The sequence below is a fragment of the Bufo gargarizans genome, chromosome 2 (genome assembly GCF_014858855.1).
Source record: "Bufo gargarizans isolate SCDJY-AF-19 chromosome 2, ASM1485885v1, whole genome shotgun sequence".
NCBI classification, from domain to species: Eukaryota; Metazoa; Chordata; class Amphibia; order Anura; family Bufonidae; genus Bufo; species Bufo gargarizans.
The window spans coordinates 701,335,745-701,358,656 of NC_058081.1; the positions used below are offsets into that span (position 1 = coordinate 701,335,745).

Here is a 22,912-nt window from a genome sequence, read left to right on the forward strand (position 1 = left end):
GGTCAGCACCAGTCCAGGATGAGAATTGTGTGAACCAACATGAGATGGGGGTACAGTCGGCCAGCACCAGTCTGGGATGGGGGTTTTAGTGGACCAGTACTAGTCTTTGATGATGGGGGGTTGGAATTTAGTGGACCAGCGCTGCTTGGGAATGGGCAGGGGGGTATAAGTGGGCCAGTGCTTGTCCGGGATGGGGTTATAGTGGGCCAGGGATGGTGGTGACTCTTCCCCAGAGATGCCAGCGCAGGGGGAGGGGTTTCTTCCTCTTTGTGTCACTTGAGGCGATTTCTTAAAATACAGGATGGAAAAGTCACAATCACATCCATTTCGTCTGAGCATAAATGAGGCGTGAAGGACGCAGAGCGAAGATGAGGCATCGAGGCGCAGGGTTCACAAAGGACACAATCCATGTGACCCCAGTTATACGCCAGGAGGGGAGCGTCCATTATTACAGGGAGAGTCACCCAGCTTTCCCAGCCTCCTGACGGGCGCGTCTGCTCAGCACTGGGAGCCTCTGTGGGTGCTGCAGAGGTGGCCATATTGGTGGCGATAAAGAAGGGATCAGAGCTGCAGGGGCCAAATGACCATAACTGATCGCGTTGCTGCGGTGAGGACATCAAAAACGACCGGATGGGGTCCGAGCCCCACATTACAGGGCAGGCCCGAGGTTAATACCTTATGGCCTGACATCTTCCACTGGTTACCAGTCTGAAATCTTACTGGTTGCTACACAGTTCAACATTGTCTCTTTTTGGGCTTTTTTTTACTCAGTGCAGACGTAACGATGCAGTGATTGGTTGGCGGTTAGTGGTGAACTTTAGGCAGTTAGCGCAGTTAATGCGACAGAACCTGATCAGCATGCAGTACTGTCTGTGCAAGCCAGGGGGCAGCATGCAGGGGTTCCTCTTACCTTAATATGAGGAGCACTTTCAAGGGGGGTGGAGTTGGCTCTGGATAGATCTAGGGTGTAAGAAATGAGCTGACTCTGCCCGTCATGACGCCTGGAAATGAAGAGGAGAGGAAAGAAGATGAGATCACAGGATGGAATGATGACATCATCAAGCCCCTCCCCCGCAGAGCGGAAAATAAAAAAGTCATAATACAGCAGATCAACAGAGCAGGGACTGTGCAAGGTCAGGGGGCAACGCTGCGAAGGGGGCAACTCCCCAAGAGTAGGCCAGCTCCTTATCTTCACTTTGGAACAGTATGATGAGCAGTGCGGCACCTGCAGGGTTAACCCCGAGCACATTCCGGGATTGGGGAACACTCCGCTGCTCCCGGATGTGGACATCCTGCTCGCTCTTGTAAAATGCGACTGGCAGGGAGTGTTGCCTGAGATTAGATAACAGGCCCCACACCTGAGCCAGCTGCAGCCAGTCCTGAACACAGCACTGAAAGTATGTGCCCCCCGAGAGGGGCGATATGGAGGACAAAGGAGGCTGGGGAGGCTCTAAACCGGGGCACGCGACGAGCCCCCTGCAGGTGCAAGTATACCACAGTGCTCTCTTGTGATGAAGGCTGCACACCCCCCCCCTCTGTCCCTTATGATGGAGGCTGCACCCCCCCCCCCCACTGTCCCTTATGATGGAGGCTGCACCTTCCCCCCCACTGTCCCTTATGATGGAGGCTGCACCTTCCCCCCCACTGTCCCTTATGATGGAGGCTGCACCTTCCCCCCACTATCCCTTATGATGGAGGCTGCACCCCCCCCCCCCACACTGTCCCTTATGATGGAGGCTGCAACCCCCCCCCCCCCCACTGTCCCTTATGATGGAGGCTGCACCTTCCCCCCCACTGTCCCTTATGATGGAGGCTGCAACTCCCCCCCCCACTGTCCCTTATGATGGAGGCTGCACCCCCCCCCCACTGTCCCTTATGATGGAGGCTGCACCCCCCCACAGTCCCTTATGATGGACGCTGCACCCCCCACTGTCCCTTATGATGGAGGCTGCACCTTCCCCCCCACTGTCCCTTATGATGGAGGCTGCACCTTCCCCCCCACTGTCCCTTATGATGGAGGCTGCACCCCCCCCCACTGTCCCTTATGATGGAGGCTGCACCCCCCCCACTGTCCCTTATGATGGAGGCTGCACCCCCCCACTGTCCCTTATGATGGAGGCTGCACCCCCCCACTGTCCCTTATAATGGAGGCTGCACGCACCCCCCACTGTCCCTTATGATGGAGGCTGCACCTCCCCCCCACTGTCCCTTATGATGGAGGCTGCACCTCCCCCCCACTGTCCCTTATGATGGAGGCTGCACCCCCCCCCCCCCCACTGGTCCCTTATGATGAAGGCTGCACGCACCCCCCACTGTCCCTTATGATGGAGGCTGCACCCCCCCCCCACACTGTCCCTTATGATGGAGGCTGCACCCCCCCCCCCACTGTCCCTTATAATGAAGACTACACGCACCCCCCACTGTCCCTTATGATGGAGGCTGCACCTCCCCCCCACTGTCCCTTATGATGGAGGCTGCACGCACCCCCCACTGTCCCTTATGATGGAGGCTGCACGCACCCCCCACTGTCCTTTATGACGCAGGTTGCGTGTGCCCTGCACTCTCCTGTGAGGGAGGTTACACATGCAAGTTCTGCGCTCTCTCGCTCGTCAGGGGGGCAGTTTGCGTCCCATGCTCTCTGTATTGTGATGGTGGTTACACATGCCCCATAACCTGTGCCCCTATTTGTGATGGAAGCTGCATGCACCCCATGCTGTCTCGCTTATGATGGAGGCTGTGCGTGCCCTCTCTTGCGATAGAGGCTACACATGCCCCCTAGCTCTGGAGACTGTATGTGGCCTGTGCTCTCTCTTCTGTGATGGAGGCTGCATGCACCATGCACTCTCTTCTGTGATGGAGGCTGCATGCACCATGCACTCTCTTCTGTGATGGAGGCTGCATGCACCCTGTGCTCGCTCTTCTGTGAAGGAGGTTGCATGCACCCTGCGCTCGCTTTTCTTTGATGGAGGCTGCATGCACCCTGCACTCTCTTCTGTGATGGAGGCTGCATGCACCCTGCACTCTCTTCTGTGATGGAGGCTGCATGCACCCTGCGCTCGCTCTTCTGTGATGAAGACTGCTTGCTCCTTCCATGATTGCTTTTGTGATGGCAGCTACACACTCCCTGCACTCACGTGTTGGAGGCTGCACGCTCCTCACTCTATTATGATGGAGAATGCACGCTTCAAGCTGTCTCTTGTGATGGAGTCTGCATGCTGCCCATGCACTTTTTATTGATGTTGCATGCTCTCCATGTTGTCTCTTGTGATGGAGGCTGCACGTTCCTCACTCTTTCTATTATAATGGAGGCTGCACGTTCCTCACTTTCTATTATGATGGAGGCTGCACGTTCCTCACTCTCTATTATGATGGAGGCTGCACGTTCCTCACTCTATTATGATGGAGGCTGCACGTTCCTCACTCTCTATTATGATGGAGGCTGCACGTTCCTCACTCTCTCTATTATAATGGAGGCTGCACGTTCCTCACTCTCTCTATTATGATGGAGGCTGCACGTTCCTCACTCTCTCTATTATGATGGAGGCTGCACGTTCCTCACTCTCTCTATTATAATGGAGGCTGCACGCTCCTCACTCTATTATGATGGAGGCTGCACGTTCCTCACTCTCTCTATTATGATGGAGGCTGCACGTTCCTCACTCTCTCTATTATAATGGAGGCTGCACGCTCCTCACTATTATGATGGAGGCTGCACGTTCCTCACTCTCTCTATTATAATGGAGGCTGCACGCTCCTCACTATTATAATGGAGGCTGCACGCTCCTCACTATTATAATGGAGGCTGCACGCTCCTCACTATTATAATGGAGGCTGCACGTTCCTCACTATTATGATGGAGGCTGCACGTTCCTCACTCTCTCTATTATAATGGAGGCTGCACGCTCCTCACTCTATTATGATGGAGGCTGCACGCTCCTCACTCTATTATGATGGAGGCTGCACGCTCCTCACTCTCTATTATGATGGAGGCTGCACGTTCCTCACTCTCTATTATGATGGAGGCTGCACGTTCCTCACTCTCTCTATTATAATGGAGGCTGCACGTTCCTCACTCTCTCTATTATGATGGAGGCTGCACGTTCCTCACTCTCTCTATTATGATGGAGGCTGCATGTTCCTCACTCTCTCTATTATAATGGAGGCTGCACGCTCCTCACTCTATTATGATGGAGGCTGCACGTTCCTCACTCTCTCTATTATGATGGAGGCTGCACGTTCCTCACTCTCTCTATTATAATGGAGGCTGCACGCTCCTCACTATTATGATGGAGGCTGCACGTTCCTCACTCTCTCTATTATAATGGAGGCTGCACGCTCCTCACTATTATGATGGAGGCTGCACGTTCCTCACTCTCTCTATTATAATGGAGGCTGCACGCTCCTCACTATTATAATGGAGGCTGCACGCTCCTCACTATTATAATGGAGGCTGCACGCTCCTCACTATTATAATGGAGGCTGCACGCTCCTCACTATTATGATGGAGGCTGCACGTTCCTCACTATTATGATGGAGGCTGCACGTTCCTCACTCTCTCTATTATAATGGAGGCTGCACGCTCCTCACTCTATTATGATGGAGGCTGCACGCTCCTCACTCTATTATGATGGAGGCTGCACGCTCCTCACTCTATTATGATGGAGGCTGCACGCTCCTCACTCTATTATGATGGAGGCTGCACGCTCCTCACTCTATTATGATGGAGGCTGCACGCTCCTCACTCTATTATGATGGAGGCTGCACGCTCCTCACTCTATTATGATGGAGGCTGCACGCTCCTCACTCTATTATGATGGAGGCTGCACGCTCCTCATTCTATTATGATGGAGGCTGCACGCTCCTCACTCTATTATGATGGAGGCTGCACGCTCCTCACTCTATTATAATGGAGGCTGCACGCTCCTCACTCTATTATGATGGAGGCTGCACGCTCCTCACTCTATTATGATGGAGGCTGCACGCTCCTCACTATTATGATGGAGGCTGCACATTCTTCACACTATTATAATGGAGGCTGCACGTTCCTCACTCACTCTATTAGAAATGGAGGCTGCACGTTCCTCACTCACTCTATTATGATGGAGGCTGCATGCTCCCCATGCACTTTATCTTGTAATTGATGTTGCATGCTCTCCACGCTCTCTCTCGTCATGGAGGCTGTACCCTCCCCAATGTGTTCTTTATTGTGATTGATGCTGCATGGCCCCCTGCGCTCGTGTGATGGAGGCTGCACGCTCCCCGCATTCTCTCATGATGCAGCCTCTGTGCCCACGTGTAGCTAGAGGCCTCCATATTTAGGCCACAGATTCAGCTGCTGATTTGTGTATTTGCCTTTTCCCGGATATTCCTTCCCTTTGTAAATAAACCTACATGCAAAGAGGCAGTGTGTGGAGCTGTGCACACTGAGCTCTGCTACATGCAAACTGCAGATTTCCTGCCAAGGTTCAGTACAGGAACATCTTCAATGGCCAATATTGTAAGGAGGCTCGTCTGTAGCACTGGCTGTGCTGGGGTGGCATCAGGAGGATACATGGGCATACAGAGTGATTAGCAGATATGTGGGGGGCACACAATGGGGAAGCCTGGCCTAATGTGGGCATCAGTCACTGAACTAGAACCCACCCCAGCTCAAGTGAACTTCAGTTATCAGCTGCTCCTGCCTTACCCAATGTGGTCATAAAGGACCCACCGGGGACCAGCCCCAAATGTTGTTCTTCAATAACTCCCTCCTGGGGCAAACGTATGACGTTCAAATTGGGTGTACGGTTGTCGAGCATCTGCCCGTTGCCACCATCTTTTAAGGAATTATTACAAGAAGGTTATACAAAGATACAAATCAAAATAGAAATTGGAATAAACTCCTCAAATAGAGCCAACTCTATACCACTACACAATACCTACAAAAAGACACCGGAGTCTTTTACGGCTCAAATATAAAAAAAAAAAATTAAAATCTTTATTCAATGATTAAATATGATCTAACATGATTCTCAGAGATATAGAAACCACAAAAAATAAAAGAGAAAAAGTGAGGGATGGAATGGCAGTATAATAGTGATATACGGTACATTAATATAATAACAATAGACGTTGGTTGTATAAGCACATAAATACTAAATACTAATAAAGTTTATTAGTATTTAGTAGTATTAAAGATTTTTTTCACCATATTTTAAGACCTCACAGATGTAAAGAGGGGGGGGGGGGGGTTCTTCTAAGGAATAGGACAGGGGCATACATTTTACGACCCATGTGCCATTTACAATAGCAGTGTCTTGTGATGTGGTAGAGGGGCCCAGGAGCGACTGCTACTTCTGCATCCCAAACTGGCGTGGGTAGCAGGTACTGATATGACAGGAGGAGTGCTCTATCGAGATATAAGGTTATACAGTCCTGATCCAAAGTTTAAGACCACTTGAAAAATGGCAAAAAATCCTATTTAGCATGGCTGGATCCTAACAAGGTTCCAAGTAGAGCTTCAACTTGCAACAAGAAGAAATGGGAGTGAGACAAAACATTTTTTGAGCATTCAATTTAATGAAAACAACGAATAAACTGAAACAGGCTGTTTTTCAGCTGATCAAAAGTTTACGACCACACCTCCAAAAAAAAACTAAACCCCCCCAAAACAGAAATCCAATTCCCAAACATGAACTCAGTAATGAGTAGCTCCGCCGTTATTGTTGATCACTTCAAAAATTCCTTTCGGCATGCTTGATGCAAGCGTTTCCATGAGGCGAGTGGGAACATTTCTCCAAGTGGTGAAGACGGCCGCACGAAGGCCATCTACTGTCTGGAACTGTTGTCCATTTTTGTAAACTTCCCTTGCCATCCATCCCCAAAGGTTCTCAATTGGATTTAGATCAGGGGAACACGCAGGATGGGCCAAAAGAGTGAGGTTATTCTCCTGGAAGAAGTCCCTTGTCCTGCGGGCATTGTGTACTGTAGCGTTGTCCTGTTGAAAAACCCAGTTGTTACCACACAGACGAGGGCCCTCAGTCATGAGGAATGCTCTCTGCAACATCTGGACATAGCCAGCGGCCGTTTGACGCCCCTGCACTTCCTGAAGCTCCATTGTTCCACTGAAGGAAAAAGCACCCCAGACCATTATGGCGCCCCCTCCGCTGTGGCGCGTAGAAAACATCTCAGGTGGCATCTGCTTGTCATGCCAGTAACATTGGAAACCATCAGGACCATCAAGGTTAATTTTTTTCTCATCAGAGAATAAAACTTTCTTCCACCTTTGAATGTCCCATGTTTGGTGCTCTCTTGCAAAGTCCAAACGAGCAGTTTTGCGGGGTTCAAGGAGACAAGGTCTTTGAAGACGTTTTTTGTTTTTGAAGCCCTTCAGTCTCAGATGCCGTCTGATGGTTATGGGGCTGCAGTCAGCACCAGTAAGGGCCTTAATTTGGGTCGAGGATCGTGCAGTGTCTTGACGGACAGCCAATTGGATCCTCCGGCTCAGTGCTGGTGACATTTTTTGGGGTCTTCCACTTGACTTTTTTGTTCCATAACCCTCAGGATCATTTAAGAATTTAAGAAATGCCAAATGACTGTCTTACTGCGTCCTACCTCAGCAGCGATGGCGCGCTGTGAGAGACCCTGCTTATGCAGTTCAACAACCCGACCACGTTCAAAAAGGGAGAGTTTTTTTGCCTTTGCCATCACAACGTGTGACTACCTACGTGTGACTCTACTTAGAACCTTGTTAAGATCCAGCCATGCTAAATATGATTTTTTGCCATTTTTCAAGTGGTCTTAAACTTTTGATCAGGACTGTATAACAAGCCTTGAGGAGTTCTAGCTCCTGGTATTGAAGGTGTCAGGGCGCCACCTAGTGCAAGTGCAGGGACAGTGCAGGAAAAACTATGCATCCAAGCTGTGTCACCTGGTGGGAATGATGAAGCCAAGACGATGGGACATGCTAGGTCGGGTATGGAGACAAACCCCACTACGTGAGTGGCGAGATGCCCTGACACAGAGTTCACTGTATATGCAAAAGATTCCTACACAAGCTTGTCAGAACAAATGTGGTATAGCGAGGGTACACAAAGAACAGCATGGCGTCTGGCTTAGCGATGCGAGACTCCCCGACCAGCCTGACATCCGTCATTTGTCTCCATTACCAGAACGTCACCTATTACATAATATGCAGATCGTGAAAAAGAGCCTGCAGCGGCACCATAGACCAAGATCATGCGGCTATCCTGCGCCCCCAACGGTAAATGCCCACAGACGACATAACCCACATGTAGATCCGCTCTATAACCAAAGGAAAGAGGCCATCTGTCCATGGCGGACGCTCTACACATGGAAGATACGATGCAGGATCAATAGGAGAGGGTTTACAGGACTTGCTACCTATAGATGATAACATTGTATAAGGGGCACTGACCTGGTCTTCTCCTGGAATCTGTCTCCCGCACATTATATCATGCCAGCGCTCAGCTCCTTGTTTTATACCAGTGTATGTTTTGCTAAAGTCTTAGCATCCCTGAGGAGCAGAGCAAGCAGCAAGGGCACCAGGGAGAAGCCAAGAGAGAAACTTCAGTGCATGGAAGCCATGCCAACAAGCCCAGCAGGGAGCCCAGAGGAGGATGACTTGTAACCAGGGGTGCACTCACTTATCTGGTGGTGTAGGTAGACCTGGCACTGCCATGTGGATTGCTGTCTTGCCTGCTATCTTCAATGATATAATCCTGCAGACTCTGCAGTAAACTGCCAACTCTGGACCCCAAATTATAACCTGCACCTCAGTACTAGGCGTTCTTAGTCAGCAGAGACATCGTTGGCACTGAGCATTCATGACTTGTGCCCTAGTTATGCCTGTTGCCCTGGATCGTCACCAAGTGCCACCTTTGTCCCAATGGCAAGGATGTCGTTGAACACTGTGGTGGAGCTCAGGAACCATTAGCCCAGTCACCTACTTTTGTATGCCATGGGCCACTTTAGGCTTACAGGGTACAAAAGGGCACCCTTGTGTGCCATCTTGTGGGCCATTTTGGCTACAAGAGGCCTGTAGTCTGTATAGATGGGTGCAACATGCAAATTAAGTGGCCAAGTATTAGAATTTAAGTTTTTGGTGCATGGGATTTAGGTATGCTCCATTGAGGGGGGGGGGGGGGGGGACTCTTATTATTTTGGGGGGGACATTGGAGCACTGTTATTGTTGGGAGCATGCTGCTTTCATTCTGGAGTACAATTATTTGGGGGGAACTATGGGTGCACAAGGCTTTGCATAGGTATTTGGAGGGACATTGACACTATTACTGTTGAGGGTACTCTTATTTTGGGGACACTAGGTTGGCCCCTACTGCTGTGAGGACGCTTCTAGGAACCGTGACTGGTGCACTTATTATAGAGGCATTGTGTGAGCACTATTATTGTGAGGGGAACCATCTGCTTTGCCAAAGTGCATTTGTTCTTGTGGGCAGTGTTACTGATTGAGAGACTCTGGAACCATTACTATCAAGGGCAATATCTACTTGCCACCATCAGCAATATCTGCTTAGTACAAATATTATTGAGGGCCAATGTGTGGTACTAATTACTGTCAGGGGCACTGGGCAGTACAGCAGGCACGGTATTAGGGTCAGCAGCGGGAGGACACTGTTAGGACACCTGGATGAGGAGGAGGATGATGGAAAAGTGAAGTTGTGGTTGGAAGAAGTTGTCATGGTGGTCTGGGCTGAATGGAGAAAATGAGGAAAACAGAACACCAGAGAACTGTAAAATGTATTTTTTTTTTCTTGTAGGACCTAGCAATGCCCCTGTCAGATGCTCCTGAACGTTTGTGGTACGCTCAGATTGTGTGGGGTCTGAAGTGAAACAATATGTCTCTGTTCCTTTGAGGGCCCCTAACAGGCCAAGTTATATGGCCAATATTTGAATCATATAGATGTAAATCAGGGTTTAACATTTACAAGGGGGGTTGTCATATAAAGACTGAATCAATCTATCCGCTGCTGGATCTCCACATATACTCTACATGTGGTGTTGACCTGATCGTAACGTTGACCCCTGCACTCCAGGCTGCAGAGATGTTGCGCTCAGTGCGCCGCGCTTCTCAGAATAATGCAGACACCATGTTATTTCCAGAAGAAAGGAACGATCCGCTCACGCTTAACCCTCGCCTGCCCAACAATCAGTAATCACACGCCATCCCAGTGGGGAGGTTAAGAGCAGTGCAGCTGTTTGAAGTAAGATTCTTTTAAGTCCTTCCCCCTCCCCTCTCCGTATCATGAGACGTCGTGTTCCTCAAGTAATGAAAAAGACCAAGAAAAAAGGGAAGAAGATAAAAGAACCAAGTGGAGTCTGAGAGCGAAGACTGAGATTCCACCAGTGAATAAGAAAGACCCACATCATGGGATCCTATATAGTCTATAAAGCCAAAGCTCCTACTACGGATCCATCTCACAACTCATCTGTATGTACCCAGAGCTCTGTCATAACTACAGCTCATATAATTTATATGTACCTATAGCTTCATCATAGCACCTTCTGAGATTAACCCCGGACCATGCAATCATGTGTACCACGTTATGGAGGACTCATGCTATTATGCCTGCAGCAAGGGTAGATTCCTTCTGCAGAAGGGAGAGACACAACATCCATATAATGAGAATCTAATCGGATTCACCACAAGCATCAACCATAAATATTTCACAAGGTGCGAATCTGATTAACGGATTTATAGATGGAAGACATTAGAGCAACTAGAGGATAGAAAACTAGAGGCCAATAACAGGGAAGACATCTGCTACATCAGAACAGTCTATAGAGGAAACAACTACCATACTAGGCCATAATCATCAGAGCAGTTCATACAGAAGATGTCTACCATATCGAGCCCAATCATCACAGTAGTCTACAGAGAAGACACATTCTATACTAGACCCTAATCATAACAGCAGTCTGTAGAGGAGGTGTCTACCATACCAGGCCCCAGTCTTCAGAGGAGATATTACCATACCAAGCCTAACCATCAGAACAGTCTACAATGGAGACATGTACCATTCTAGGCACCAATGATCAGAGCAGTTTATAGTGCAAACATTTACTATACCAGACTTCAGTCATCGAAAGGAGTCTACAAAAGAGATCAGGCCGCAATCAGAGAAGTCTAGAGCCACTCTATAGAGGAGATGTCTACCTAACCAGGCCCCAGTCATCATGGCAATCTATAAAAGGAGACATCTACCATATAAAGTCCCGATCAGAGTAGTTTATAGAGAGAAGTCTCCAATACCAGGCCCCAATCATCAGAGTAGTCTATAGAGGAAACGTCTACCATAGCAGATCTCAATCATCACAGGAGTCTACAGAACAGATGTCTACCATACCATACCATACCATACCATGCTTCATTAATCAGAGCAGTCTATAGAGGAGATGTCTACCATACCAGGCCCAATCATCAGAGCAGTCCATAGAAGAGATATCTACTTACCAGACCCCAATCTGTCTACCGTACTGGGCCCTAACCACCAGATCAATCTAAAAGGGAAAAAAATATATACTATACAGGGCACATCAGCACTGTCCATAGAGAAGACATCTACCATACCATGCCCCTATGGTCAAAGCATTCCAGAGGAGTGACATCAGTCAACTTACAGGGACTGTCCATAAATTCAGAGATAATCAACGCTGGGATGTCCCAGTTTGAAATTTGCGTGGTTTATGTAAGCACCGCTCAGCAGTGGGTTCCAGACAGGTTTTCGGTGTCCCGCTGGGGGTAGTTCTTAAACTTCTTGAACTTAACAACAAGAACGCTGGTAAATATGCGGACGGCTAGCCTCTATATCAGGACGTTGTCACAGCCCTGCCCCCCGTTACGGACATCTTTGAATATAATATATAGTCAAGACCTTTTGAGATGATCAACCAAACTTGTGAAATGGTCTTCTACGTTGTTTTAGAAGAAGCCAGTTCATACAATAAGGGAATTTGTCAAAGAACATTCTTTTCTAGATGGTTGGGTGGACTTCAGGAAAGGTTTCACTGTAATATAATTACATTGTGATCAGATGTCCATGAGCGCCACACACCTTATCCTCCGTTCTCCGTAATCACTTTCCCATCAAGTTCTACTGTCATTTATCATGTGATAATGGATGGAGCCGCTTCACACGACAGGATATGTAGCTCATTACACGGCTCTGGCTCTTTTGCAGTCATTATCTTCTCATTTTCTATCAGGCCCATAATCTACGGCATTATTGCATTTAATTAGACTATTTGATCAAATGCACTTAAAGGATTCTCGATTTACTGGAATGGCGGTGGATTATAGGACATAATACCCGTTAACTCCACTGATGGGCCCTAGAGTAAAGGTGGCCGTACACCTAGCAAGAGATAAGGCTTATTCAGGTGAGTGATGTTAAACTAGTCTGGCCTGTGAACATGGACGCATTTTTTGTACAGACCACTTACAGAGGATGTCCGTATCCTGTTTTTCTTGCAGACCCACTCGAGTGAATGAATTTTCAGGGACAATCAGGGCTGGATGGTGCATGCTATCATTTTTCCAATCATAGCATTCACAGTAAAAACCAGGTACGTTTTCAAGAGTTTTTCTCAATAAATGGCCAAAATCATTTTGTGTACAGTACAGACCAAAAGTTTGGACACACCTTCTCATTCAAAGAATTTTCTTTATTTTCATGACTATGAAAATTGTAGATTCACACTGAAGGCATCAAAACTATGAATTAACACATGTGGAATTATATACATACCAAAAAAGTGTGAAACAACTGAAAATATGTCATATTCTAGGTTCTTCAAAGTAGCCACCTTTTGCTTTGATTACTGCTTTGCACACTCTTGGCATTCTCTTGATGAGCTTCAAGAGGTAGTCACCTGAAATGGTTTTCACTTCACAGGTGTGCCCTGTCAGGTTTAATAAGTGGGATTTCTTGCCTTATAAATGGGGTTGGGACCATCAGTTGCGTTGTGGAGAAGTCAGGTGGATACACAGCTGATAGTCCTACTGAATAGACTGTTAAAATTTGTATTATGGCAAGAAAAAAGCAGCTAAGTAGAGAAAAACGAGTGGCCATCATTACTTGAAGGTCAGTCACTCAGAAAAATTGGGAAAACTTTGAAAGTGTCCCCAAGTGCAGTCACAAAAACCATCAAGCGCTACAAAGAAACTGGCTCACATGCGGACCGCCCCAGGAAAGGAAGACCAAGAGTCACCTCTGCTGCGGAGGATAAGTTCATCCGAGTCACAAGCCTCATAAATCGCAGGTTAACAGCAGCTCAGATTAGAGACCAGGTCAATGCCACACAGAGTTCTAGCAGCAGACACATCTCTAGAACAACTGTTAAGAGGAGACTGTGTGAATCAGGCCTTCATGGTAGAATATCTGCTAGGAAACCACTGCTAAGGACAGGCAACAAGCAGAAGAGACTTGTTTGGGCTAAAGAACACAAGGAATGGACATTAGACCAGTTGAAATCTGTGCTTTGGTCTGATGAGTCCAAATTTGAGATCTTTGGTTCCAACCACCGTGTCTTTGTGCGACGCAAAAAAGGTGAACGGATGGACTCTACATGCCTGGTTCCCACCATGAAGCATGGAGGAGGAGGTGTGATGGTGTGGGGGTGCTTTGCTGGTGACAATCGAGATGGTTTGGGGTGAGCTGGACCGCAGAGTGAAGGCAAAAGGGCCAACAAGTGCAAAGCATCTCTGGGAACTCCTTCAAAACTGTTGGAAGACCATTTCAGGTGACTACCTCTTGAAGCTCATCTAGAGAATGCCAAGAGTGTGCAAAGCAGTAATCAAAGCAAAAGGAGGCTACTTTGAAGAACCTAGAATATGACATTTTCAGTTGTTTCACACTTTTTTGTTATGTATATAATTCCACATGTGTTAATTCATAGTTTTGATGCCTTCAGTGTGAATCTACAATTTTCATAGTCATGAAAATAAAGAAAACTCTTTGAATGAGAAGGTGTGTCTAAACTTTTGGTCTGTACTGTAGCTACTGTATACTCTCGGGTCAATAGGCACGAATGAATAGGGGGTGTGAGAACTAAACGTGCCTATGGCAGTAAAAACTCGAAATACAGCCCTGCCAGGATGAGCTGCTCCTTTGGATGGCAGGTGAGGGCGGCTCCATTTTATTTTTCTGGTACACTGTGTGCTATAAAAGGACCCTCAAAGAAAGTGACTTATGGCTTCCGGCATCTATTCCTGACTGTGATATAAAAGGACTTACTTTATCTTAGGTCTTGTTATCTGATTATTTTTCTTACATCTTTTTTTTTTCTCTCATCTTGGGATGACATACTGAGGCTTTGGAATCAATATCTGGTTTTCCATAAGAGTTATGGACTCAAGTTACAATGGTTTCAACTTACAAAGGTTGTCCCGGAACCAATATTGTAACTTGAGGGACCACTGCTACTATGTAAAAGAATATAACTACTATAATACTGCTCCTATTTAAAACAATATAACTACTATAATACTGCCTCCTATGTAAAAGAATATAACTACCATAATACTGCCTCCTATGTACAAGAATATAACTACTATAATACTGCTCCTATGTACAAGAATATAACTACTATAATACTGCCTCCTATGTACACGAATATAACTACTATAATACTGCTCCTATGTAAAAGAATATAACTACTATAATACTGTAAATAAATACTATAATACTGCTCCTATGTACAAGAATATAACTACTATAATACTGCCTCCTATGTACAAGAATATAACTACTATAATACTGCCTCCTATATACAAGAATATAATTACTATAATACTGCTCCTATGTACAAGACTATAACTACTATAATACTGCTCCTATGTACAAGAATATAACTACTATAATACTGCTCCTATGTAAAAGAATATAACTACTACAATACTGCTCCTATGTAAAAGAATATAACTACTACAATACTGCTCCTATGTACAAGAATATAACTACTATACTACTGCTCCTATGTAAAAGAATATAACTACTATAATACTGCTCCTATGTAAAAGAATATAACTACTATAATACTGCCTCCTATGAAAAAGAATATAACTACCATAATACTGCCTGCTATGTACAAGAATATAACTACTATAATACTGCCTATGTATAAGAATATAACTACTATAATACTGCTCCTGTGTACAAGAATATAACTACTAAAATACTGCTCCTATGTACAAGAATATAACTACTATAATACTGCTCCTATGTACAAGAATATAACTACTATAATACTGCCCCTATGTATGAGAACATAACTACTATAATACTGCCTCCTATATACAAGAATATAACTACTATAATACGGCTCCTATGTACAAGAATATAACTACTATAATACTGCCTCCTATGTACAAGAATATAACTACTATAATACTGCCCCTATGTACAAGAATATAACTACTATAATACTGCTCCTATGTACAAGAATATAACTACTATAATACTGCTCCTATGTACAGGAATATAACTACTATAATACTGCCTCCTATGTACAAGAATATAACTACTATAATACTGCTCCTATGTACAAGAATATAACTACTATAATACTGCCTCCTATGTACAAGAATATAACTACTATAATACTGCCTCCTATGTACAAGAATATAACTACTATAATACTGCCTCCTATGTACAAGAATGTAACTACTATAATACTGCCTCCTATGTACAAGAATATAACTACTATAATACTGCTCCTATGTACAAGAATATAACTACTATAATACTGCTCCTATGTACAAGAATATAACTACTATAATACTGCCCCTATGTATGAGAACATAACTACTATAATACTGCCTCTTATGTACAAGAATATTACTACTGTACTATAATACTGTCCCTATGTACAAGAATATTACTACTATAATACTGTCCCTATGTACAAGAATATAACTACTATAATACTGCCCCCTATAGACAAGGATGTACAAGACTATAGAGTGGCATGCAATTGTTTGGGCACCCCTGGTCAGAATGACTGTTACTGTGAACAGTTAAAGGTGTTGTTAATATCAGTCCGGCACCCAAATCAGCTATTTGAAGAGAAGGCCGCTCTCTTCTCTTCTGAGGATAGGTCATCAATATAAATAAAGCAGGCAACCCCTTTAAGAAAGTTAAGATTCAATAATCTCCAAAAGGCATAAAAGGTAAAGAGAACACATTCCCTTTGTATTTTAAGCAAAAACAATTTTTCAATTCATCTTTTACATTTTCAAAATAAGTAAAAAGGAAAAGGGCTGAAGCAAAACTATGAGCACCCTGCATGGTTAGTACCTATAGTAGTAGCACCCACTTTGCCAAGTATCACAGCTCGTGAACAGTAATAGCCAGTTCGCCGACAAAAACATGCGATCTGCCATCTTCACTCCCAAGCCCGGCGCTGCAGAGGTAAGTCCTTACCAGTGCCTGCGCCGCGAGCCGCTCTGAAACACATGCGGTCACCGGGAGCAGGCAGCCTTCATCGGGCTGTTCTCGGAAATGCCTGCTCGCGGTGACCACATGTGTTTCAGAGTGGCTCGCGGCGCAGGCACAGGTGACTTACCTCTGCAGCGCCGGGCTTGGGAGTGAAGATGTCAGATCGCATGTGTTGGTCGGCGAACACTACGAACTGGCCATCACTGCTCGTGAACGCTTTTTGTAGCCAGCCAAGAGTCTTTCAATCCTTGTTTGAGAGATTTTCATCCATTCTTCCTTGCAGACGTCTTCCAGTTCTGTGAGATTCCTAGGCCGTCTTGCATGCACTGCTCTTTGGAAGTCTATCCACATATTTTCAATGATGTTCAGATCAGGAAACTGTGAGGGCCGTGGTAAAACCTTCAGCCAGCGCCTTTTGAGGTAGTCTATTGTGGATTTTGAGGAGTGTTTAGGATCATTATCCATTTGTGGAAGCATACTCTTTTCAACTTTTTTTTTTACAGTTGCCGTTATATTTGCTTCCAGAATTTGATGGAATTTCATTGAATCAATTCTTCCCACTACGTGTGAAAATGTTCCCTGTGCCATTGGCTGCAACACAAACCCAAAGCATGATTGATCCAACCCCGTGCTTAATGGTTGGAGAGGTGATCTTTTCATGAAATTCTGTGCCCTTTTTTCTCTAAACATACCTTTGCTCATTGTGGCCAGACAGTTCTATTTTAACCTCATCTGTCCATAGGACTTTTTTTTCCAAAATTTTGTGACAAGGTCACAGGAGAGGTTTGCTTCTGATGACTCTTCCATGAAGGCCATATTTGTGCAGGTGTCGCTGAACAGTAGAACAATGTACAACAACTCCAGATCTGCTAATTCTTCCTGAAGGTCTTTTACAGTCAAGCAGGGGTTCTGATTTGCCTTTCAAGCAATTCTACAAGCGTCAGTCTCTAAAGTTTTTCTTGGTTTTCCAGACCTTCTCTTGACCTCCACTCTTTCTCGTTAACTACCATTTCTTAATTACATTTTAAACTGAGGAAATGGCAACCTGAAAACTTTTTTTGTATCTTTTTACAGTGTTCTCCTGCTTTGTGAGCCTCAACTATTTTCATAGTGTTAGGCAGCGGCTTACCCATGGCTACTATTTTTTGGGACAAGGTTAGAAGAGTCTAGGTATGTATAAAGCTTTCAATTTGCATCACCTGGTCTTTCCTAACAGTGATTGTGAACAAGCCTTAACCCTAACAGGCTTTTTAACGTCTGAAACCTCGGGCAAAGTTATCTGAGCGCTCAAGTGTCCATGGGTTCCTATACTTTTGCAAGCTACTCCCTTCTTTTTTCACTTAAAATTGTACAAAACCAAAATAATACTTATTTTGCTTTAAAATGTTGAAAAGTGTGCATCATCTTTTGGAGATCATTTCATCTTCAACCGGATTAACTGTTCACAGTAACAGTGATTTTGACCAGTGGTGCCCAAACCTTTGCATGCCACTGTAACTACTATAATACTACCCCTATGTACAAAAACTACTATAATACTGCCCCTATGTACAAAAACTCCTATAATACTGCCCCCCATGGTCAAGAATATGTAACTAGTATAATAGTGCCCCCTACAGACAGGTAAATTAAGTTTGATCTCGGTCTGCTGTGCAGCGATCTGTAGTGAAGGACTTTCCACGTCCTTCTGTGTGACCTTAGAGCCTCTATAATGTCGCTGTACTTTATAAATTGCTGAGGCCGCACACTTGGGACTACAAGGTCACAGCTGCATCAGCTCAGAGTGTATTCAACATTGGGTAGACATACAAGATGTAGTCACGTGAAACATTCTAAGTTATATTACATGGCACACGTGTTCACCGACAGCTGAAGAGAGAATCCTGGTCCAGATCTACAGAAAGGTGGTACTGGTGCCAGTTCAGGCTACATGTGGGCAGGAGTGTCACTGTCACCCATCATGTATAATACAAAGGGTTAAACAGGTTGTCGTCTTTATAAATCTATTTCCTAAAAGCAGTGTATTGTTGTGGCACATAAATGGGTAAACGTCCTCATGCGTCATCTCAGCTGCTCAGTAGAAGGTCCTCGGCTGTCAATTTACGGGCTGTTTTCTCTGTGTCCAGGGGATTGCTTTTTCAGCTGTCTCTCTCTCTCTCTGTGCAGGCGCTAAACAGTAAGTGAAAACTGGCTTAGCAATTCATCAGATGGATCCTTTCATTTTCCAAAGGTGCGCCAAAGAATGATAAAGCGCTCATGTCTGTAAATCACATGACCTGCGTTCTGTGGACGAGGAGACTAAAGCCTCTGCCTACCAAAGGGCCAGATATTTATAAAATGGTCAAACTTTCTAACCTGATGTAATGATTTTGGGCCAAAGAAGATGGGAGTGATACACTGTGTGTGCCGCATCACGGTATACATTGTCGCTTTGTAATATAAAAAGACATGGAGGAAAGCTTGGTCTGATCTTCCTTCCAGTAAAAGGATCTGCCCCAAAGCAGATGGTGCAGCTCGCCAGACACCAGAGCTGGACCATACAATCATGTTTTATGGCCATACTTGAGGTCTAGAAGAAATTTTTCCTGTAATATTGGTTCATCGGTAACCACTTCATGGGGGGGAGGGTTGATGTTGCCTTCTTCTGGATCAACACAGTAGAATTATAGGTTGGATTTTATGGAACTGTGTCTTTTTCCAACCTCATTAACTATGTTACTATCACGTATGGTGACATTTAGGAACCACAACCCAAATTATAACATACACTAACAGAAAATGTTCAAAAAAAAAACACCTAGAAGGAGTTAAGATAAAAAGCCTATTTTACACTATGGCAGTGCTGGAGGCTGTTACATGTAGGGATCAAAGTTCCAAGATCCTTCCTTTTTTACTCCGTTAGGAGATTTGGTGTTCCAACCAGGTAACATCCGTCTACACACCGCCCGTGCTACACAACGTGATCTTCATGGTCTCCAGCAGCTACCCTGGCCAGCTTGAGCATCAGATCTCTCCCCCATGGAGAATGTCTGGGACAGGATGGGGTGGCAGATTTCCCACACACAGAAGACAACAACCACCTTGTCTGAACCATGGGTCCAAGTTGAGAACACGACATACTACAGGAGTATTTACAACATCTGTATGATGGCACCATGTCACAGTGGCCACCTGTATTGCAGCAAGGGGAGATGCCACCCAGTATTAATGGGACCTCGTCCTACACCCTGCTACAGAACCCAAAAGAAAGGGGACATCACCTTAGTTGTGTGACCATTGACCGAGCTCCACTAGAAGGTTATACTTTGTCAGTCTCGACTCATTATCACATTATGTGTTCCAGGTGTTTTTTTACTCATTTTCCACTAGTGTACAGTAGGTACAAAAAAAGGTCTCCTGCACCAAGACCCTGGCCCCGGGTCACATTAGAGGAACCTTCACATTTCAGTGGTAACAATTTCAGGCTTTTCTGGCCGTCTGGTTCGATCTGCATTGTAATGCAAATCATTTGTATGGATTTTCACCCTGGACTCGTGCCATCAGTGCAGCGTGCCCGTGTTTACGCCTGTCGGGGAATCTGGGGCTGCCAGAGCTTATTGTGCAAAAGCAGAAAATTGTAATGGGTTCTGTGGCGCTGGCGGAGAGGAATTCTGACACCCAATGGCGCCAAGAAGCTGCTGCTCTGACTTACAGATTCCCTGCTTTAGTTTTAGGAACTGAACCACAGTCTGACACCTGGCAAAACCTCTCGTCTCCTCGGTGCATGACCTGAAGAGAAGTGGTCAAAGAGAGAATCCACCAACGAGAGTTTAGGTCTCTCAGACAAGGGTCAAAATCAGCTGCCGACTCCACGGGGGGGGGGGGGGGGGCATGATTACAGAACAGGGGTGTCCCAGAGACCGCCATTTTTTCAGTTTTATAGACCACGCTTGAGTATAAATCAGTGACCCTCGATACTGGCGGTCAGACATGGAGGACGTTGGCGCCTACCTTGTAATAGATACAGTATATTATAGCATCTTCTGGATTAAGCTAAATTCACATCTGCCTTCGAGGGACTTTACCGGAGATTTTGTCTAAAACGAAAAACTCCTGCATGCAAGGCCACATTGTCGAGTAAAATGACGGACTCCTTAATGGACACCTGACCCATAATAGTCCATGGGGTCCATCTGGCGCCGTTAGTTTCTGCTATAACGGAAATCATTAGTGCCAATGTGAAAGCAGCCCAGGGTCTGAGCTGGAAATATGAGCTTGTCAATGGTGGGATCGATTGGACATGGCATGGTCACCTATATGGTAAGACATGGTATCCAGTGCAGCCCCCCCCCCCCCTATCGATGAAGTGTTAGCTCTTTGGCCACAGGACCAAAGCAGACACCTGGGAGTCCTGTCTGAAGGTGACATATACACAAAGAGAATCCTCTGCAGGATGCGGATGCTGCACTGGAAGGTCATACACATGGTGCAGAAAGACAGGCACCCCCGATCAATCATTGATGAATACCCCCCATGTAAATAGAACTCACCGGAGCCGGCGCGCTGTTAACCGTTACCGTCCCTGCTCCGCCAGATTATCCAGGCTCTGCTGACAATCAGACGCTGTTAACCATTGCTGTCCTGGTTCCAACACTGTCCCCACCTGACACAAAGCTTGCCCCGGATAACAAGGATGAAGGGGGCTCACTGCGCCGGCGACAGGCGCAGGAAGACTAGTCCCAAATCTCCAGCCCCGCAGCCCTTACAATCCCAGCGAGACACCGAGCCAATCGCAGAGATCCAGGCGGCCTTCTCTGCAGCTGCACCGTACGGATGAGAGAGAGGGAGGAAAGCTGCCCTGATCCTACCCTCCCCCTCTATCCCACTCCTCCAGGGCTCCCAGCCGGCTTCTTACTGGGATTTCCAATCAGTTCAGGCTGGGAGAGGCGATGAACTGCACAGATCCCGTCCCCCTCGCCCTGGGGCTGATGGTGTTACATTATAGTAGATTAACGCCCCTCATCCCAAAAGACTAGACCCCAGAACTCTAAAACCCAAGTGGAATGAAAGGGTTAAGTGAGGTGGCCATACTGGTGACAACTGGAATCAATTTAACTTGCTCCCAATAATTGTCCCAACTCCGTTAACCCTTCCCCCTCATTTCACGTCACAATGTACCGGCCGCTTATGTCAGAGATCGATCCTCACCTGCAGACCCATTCATTTCAATGGGGACGCAAAAGATGCGGACAGCACAACGTGTACTGTCCGCATCCGTAATGTCCTTTCTGCGGACCCCCGCCAAAATATAGAACATGCCCTAATCTTGTCCGTTTTGCGGACAAGAATAGGCAGTTCTAACAGAGGGCAGGAGGTAGCGATCTGTAAAATGCAGAACGCACACGGCCGGCATCCGTGTTTTGAGGTTCCGCAGACTGCAAAAAACGGCTACGGCCGTGTGCATGAGGCCTAAGGGTGCATTCACATGACCGTATGTATTTTGCGGTCCACAAAATGGGGATCTGCAAAAAATACGGATCACGTCCATTTTGCCCATTGTAACAATGCCTATTCTTGTTGGCAAACGGACAAGAATAGGACGTGTTCTATCTTTTTTGCGGGGCTGAGAAACTGACATATGGATGCGGATGTGCTGTCTGTTTTTTTTTTTATGGACCCATAGAAATGAATGGGTCCGTGTGCGAACCGCAGAAAATATGGATCAGATAAGGACCCAAAATACGGTCGTGTCAATGGGGCCTAAGGTCAAACCACAGGGAGCAGCATTTTACCAGATCCCCATTACCAGATCCGGTGGAATTTCTAGCCATACACCAATTTTATTTTTTCTCTTTCCGGCGGAAAGCATAACGGATAGGGTCAGTTCAGGTGCAATGGCGGTTGTTCACAGTCGGATTGGGCAGAGCCTAAGTAGCGCAATATTTCTCAGACTAACGCGTGAGCAAAACTACTCAGACCTGTCCCGATGACGTGCTGTGGTGCAGTGACGGCACCCGCGTCTCATCTGCGTTTCTCCATATCATCCCGCTTTTTCAATAACCAAGGATTTTTGTCAAGTGTCTCCCCCTGGGGTGGGGGGGGGGGTGGAATTTACATGTTGTCATAGTAACCGGATTAAAGCCTCACAGAAGGAGCCGGCGATTACGAGCACAGCGGGGTGCCCGGCGCCGACTTCTTTGTACATTATGTGAAATAAAAAACAGGGAGCCTCCACTGCCCCCCGACAACAAGCCAAGGCGAGCGACGTGACCCCTCTCAGCTCCGGAGCCGCCTCAGCATCTGCAGGACGGTCATTTTCCCACCTTCAGGAGAAAGTGTGAAAATCTAATCCATAATGAAGATGAATCTTCTGACTGACAGGAAGGCATCAGTCTCTGCAGCAGAACGGCTGGACGCGGACACCGAGAAAGTGTCGTCAGAAGATCAAATATGGCGCCACTAGGAACGATAATGTGATG

At 46.2% G+C, this 22,912-nt stretch overlaps 1 protein-coding gene and 1 long non-coding RNA gene across 3 annotated transcripts in view; one reads left to right on the forward strand and one right to left on the reverse strand.

Moving 5' to 3' along the window:
- LOC122929030 (RAP1 GTPase activating protein) overlaps positions 1 to 22,912 on the reverse strand; it is a 73,493-nt gene that overhangs the window by 35,542 nt on the left and 15,039 nt on the right. For both annotated transcript variants that reach the window (XM_044282456.1, XM_044282455.1), the window contains exon 3: positions 911 to 1,001. In XM_044282456.1, the coding sequence (XP_044138391.1) occupies positions 911 to 1,001 (91 nt within the window). The remainder of the gene's footprint in view (positions 1 to 910; positions 1,002 to 22,912) is intronic.
- Positions 12,264 to 18,746, forward strand: LOC122929033. Its single transcript, XR_006387950.1, has 3 exons — positions 12,264 to 12,396; positions 12,491 to 12,582; positions 18,621 to 18,746. It is a non-coding gene; the product is annotated as an uncharacterized LOC122929033 (long non-coding RNA).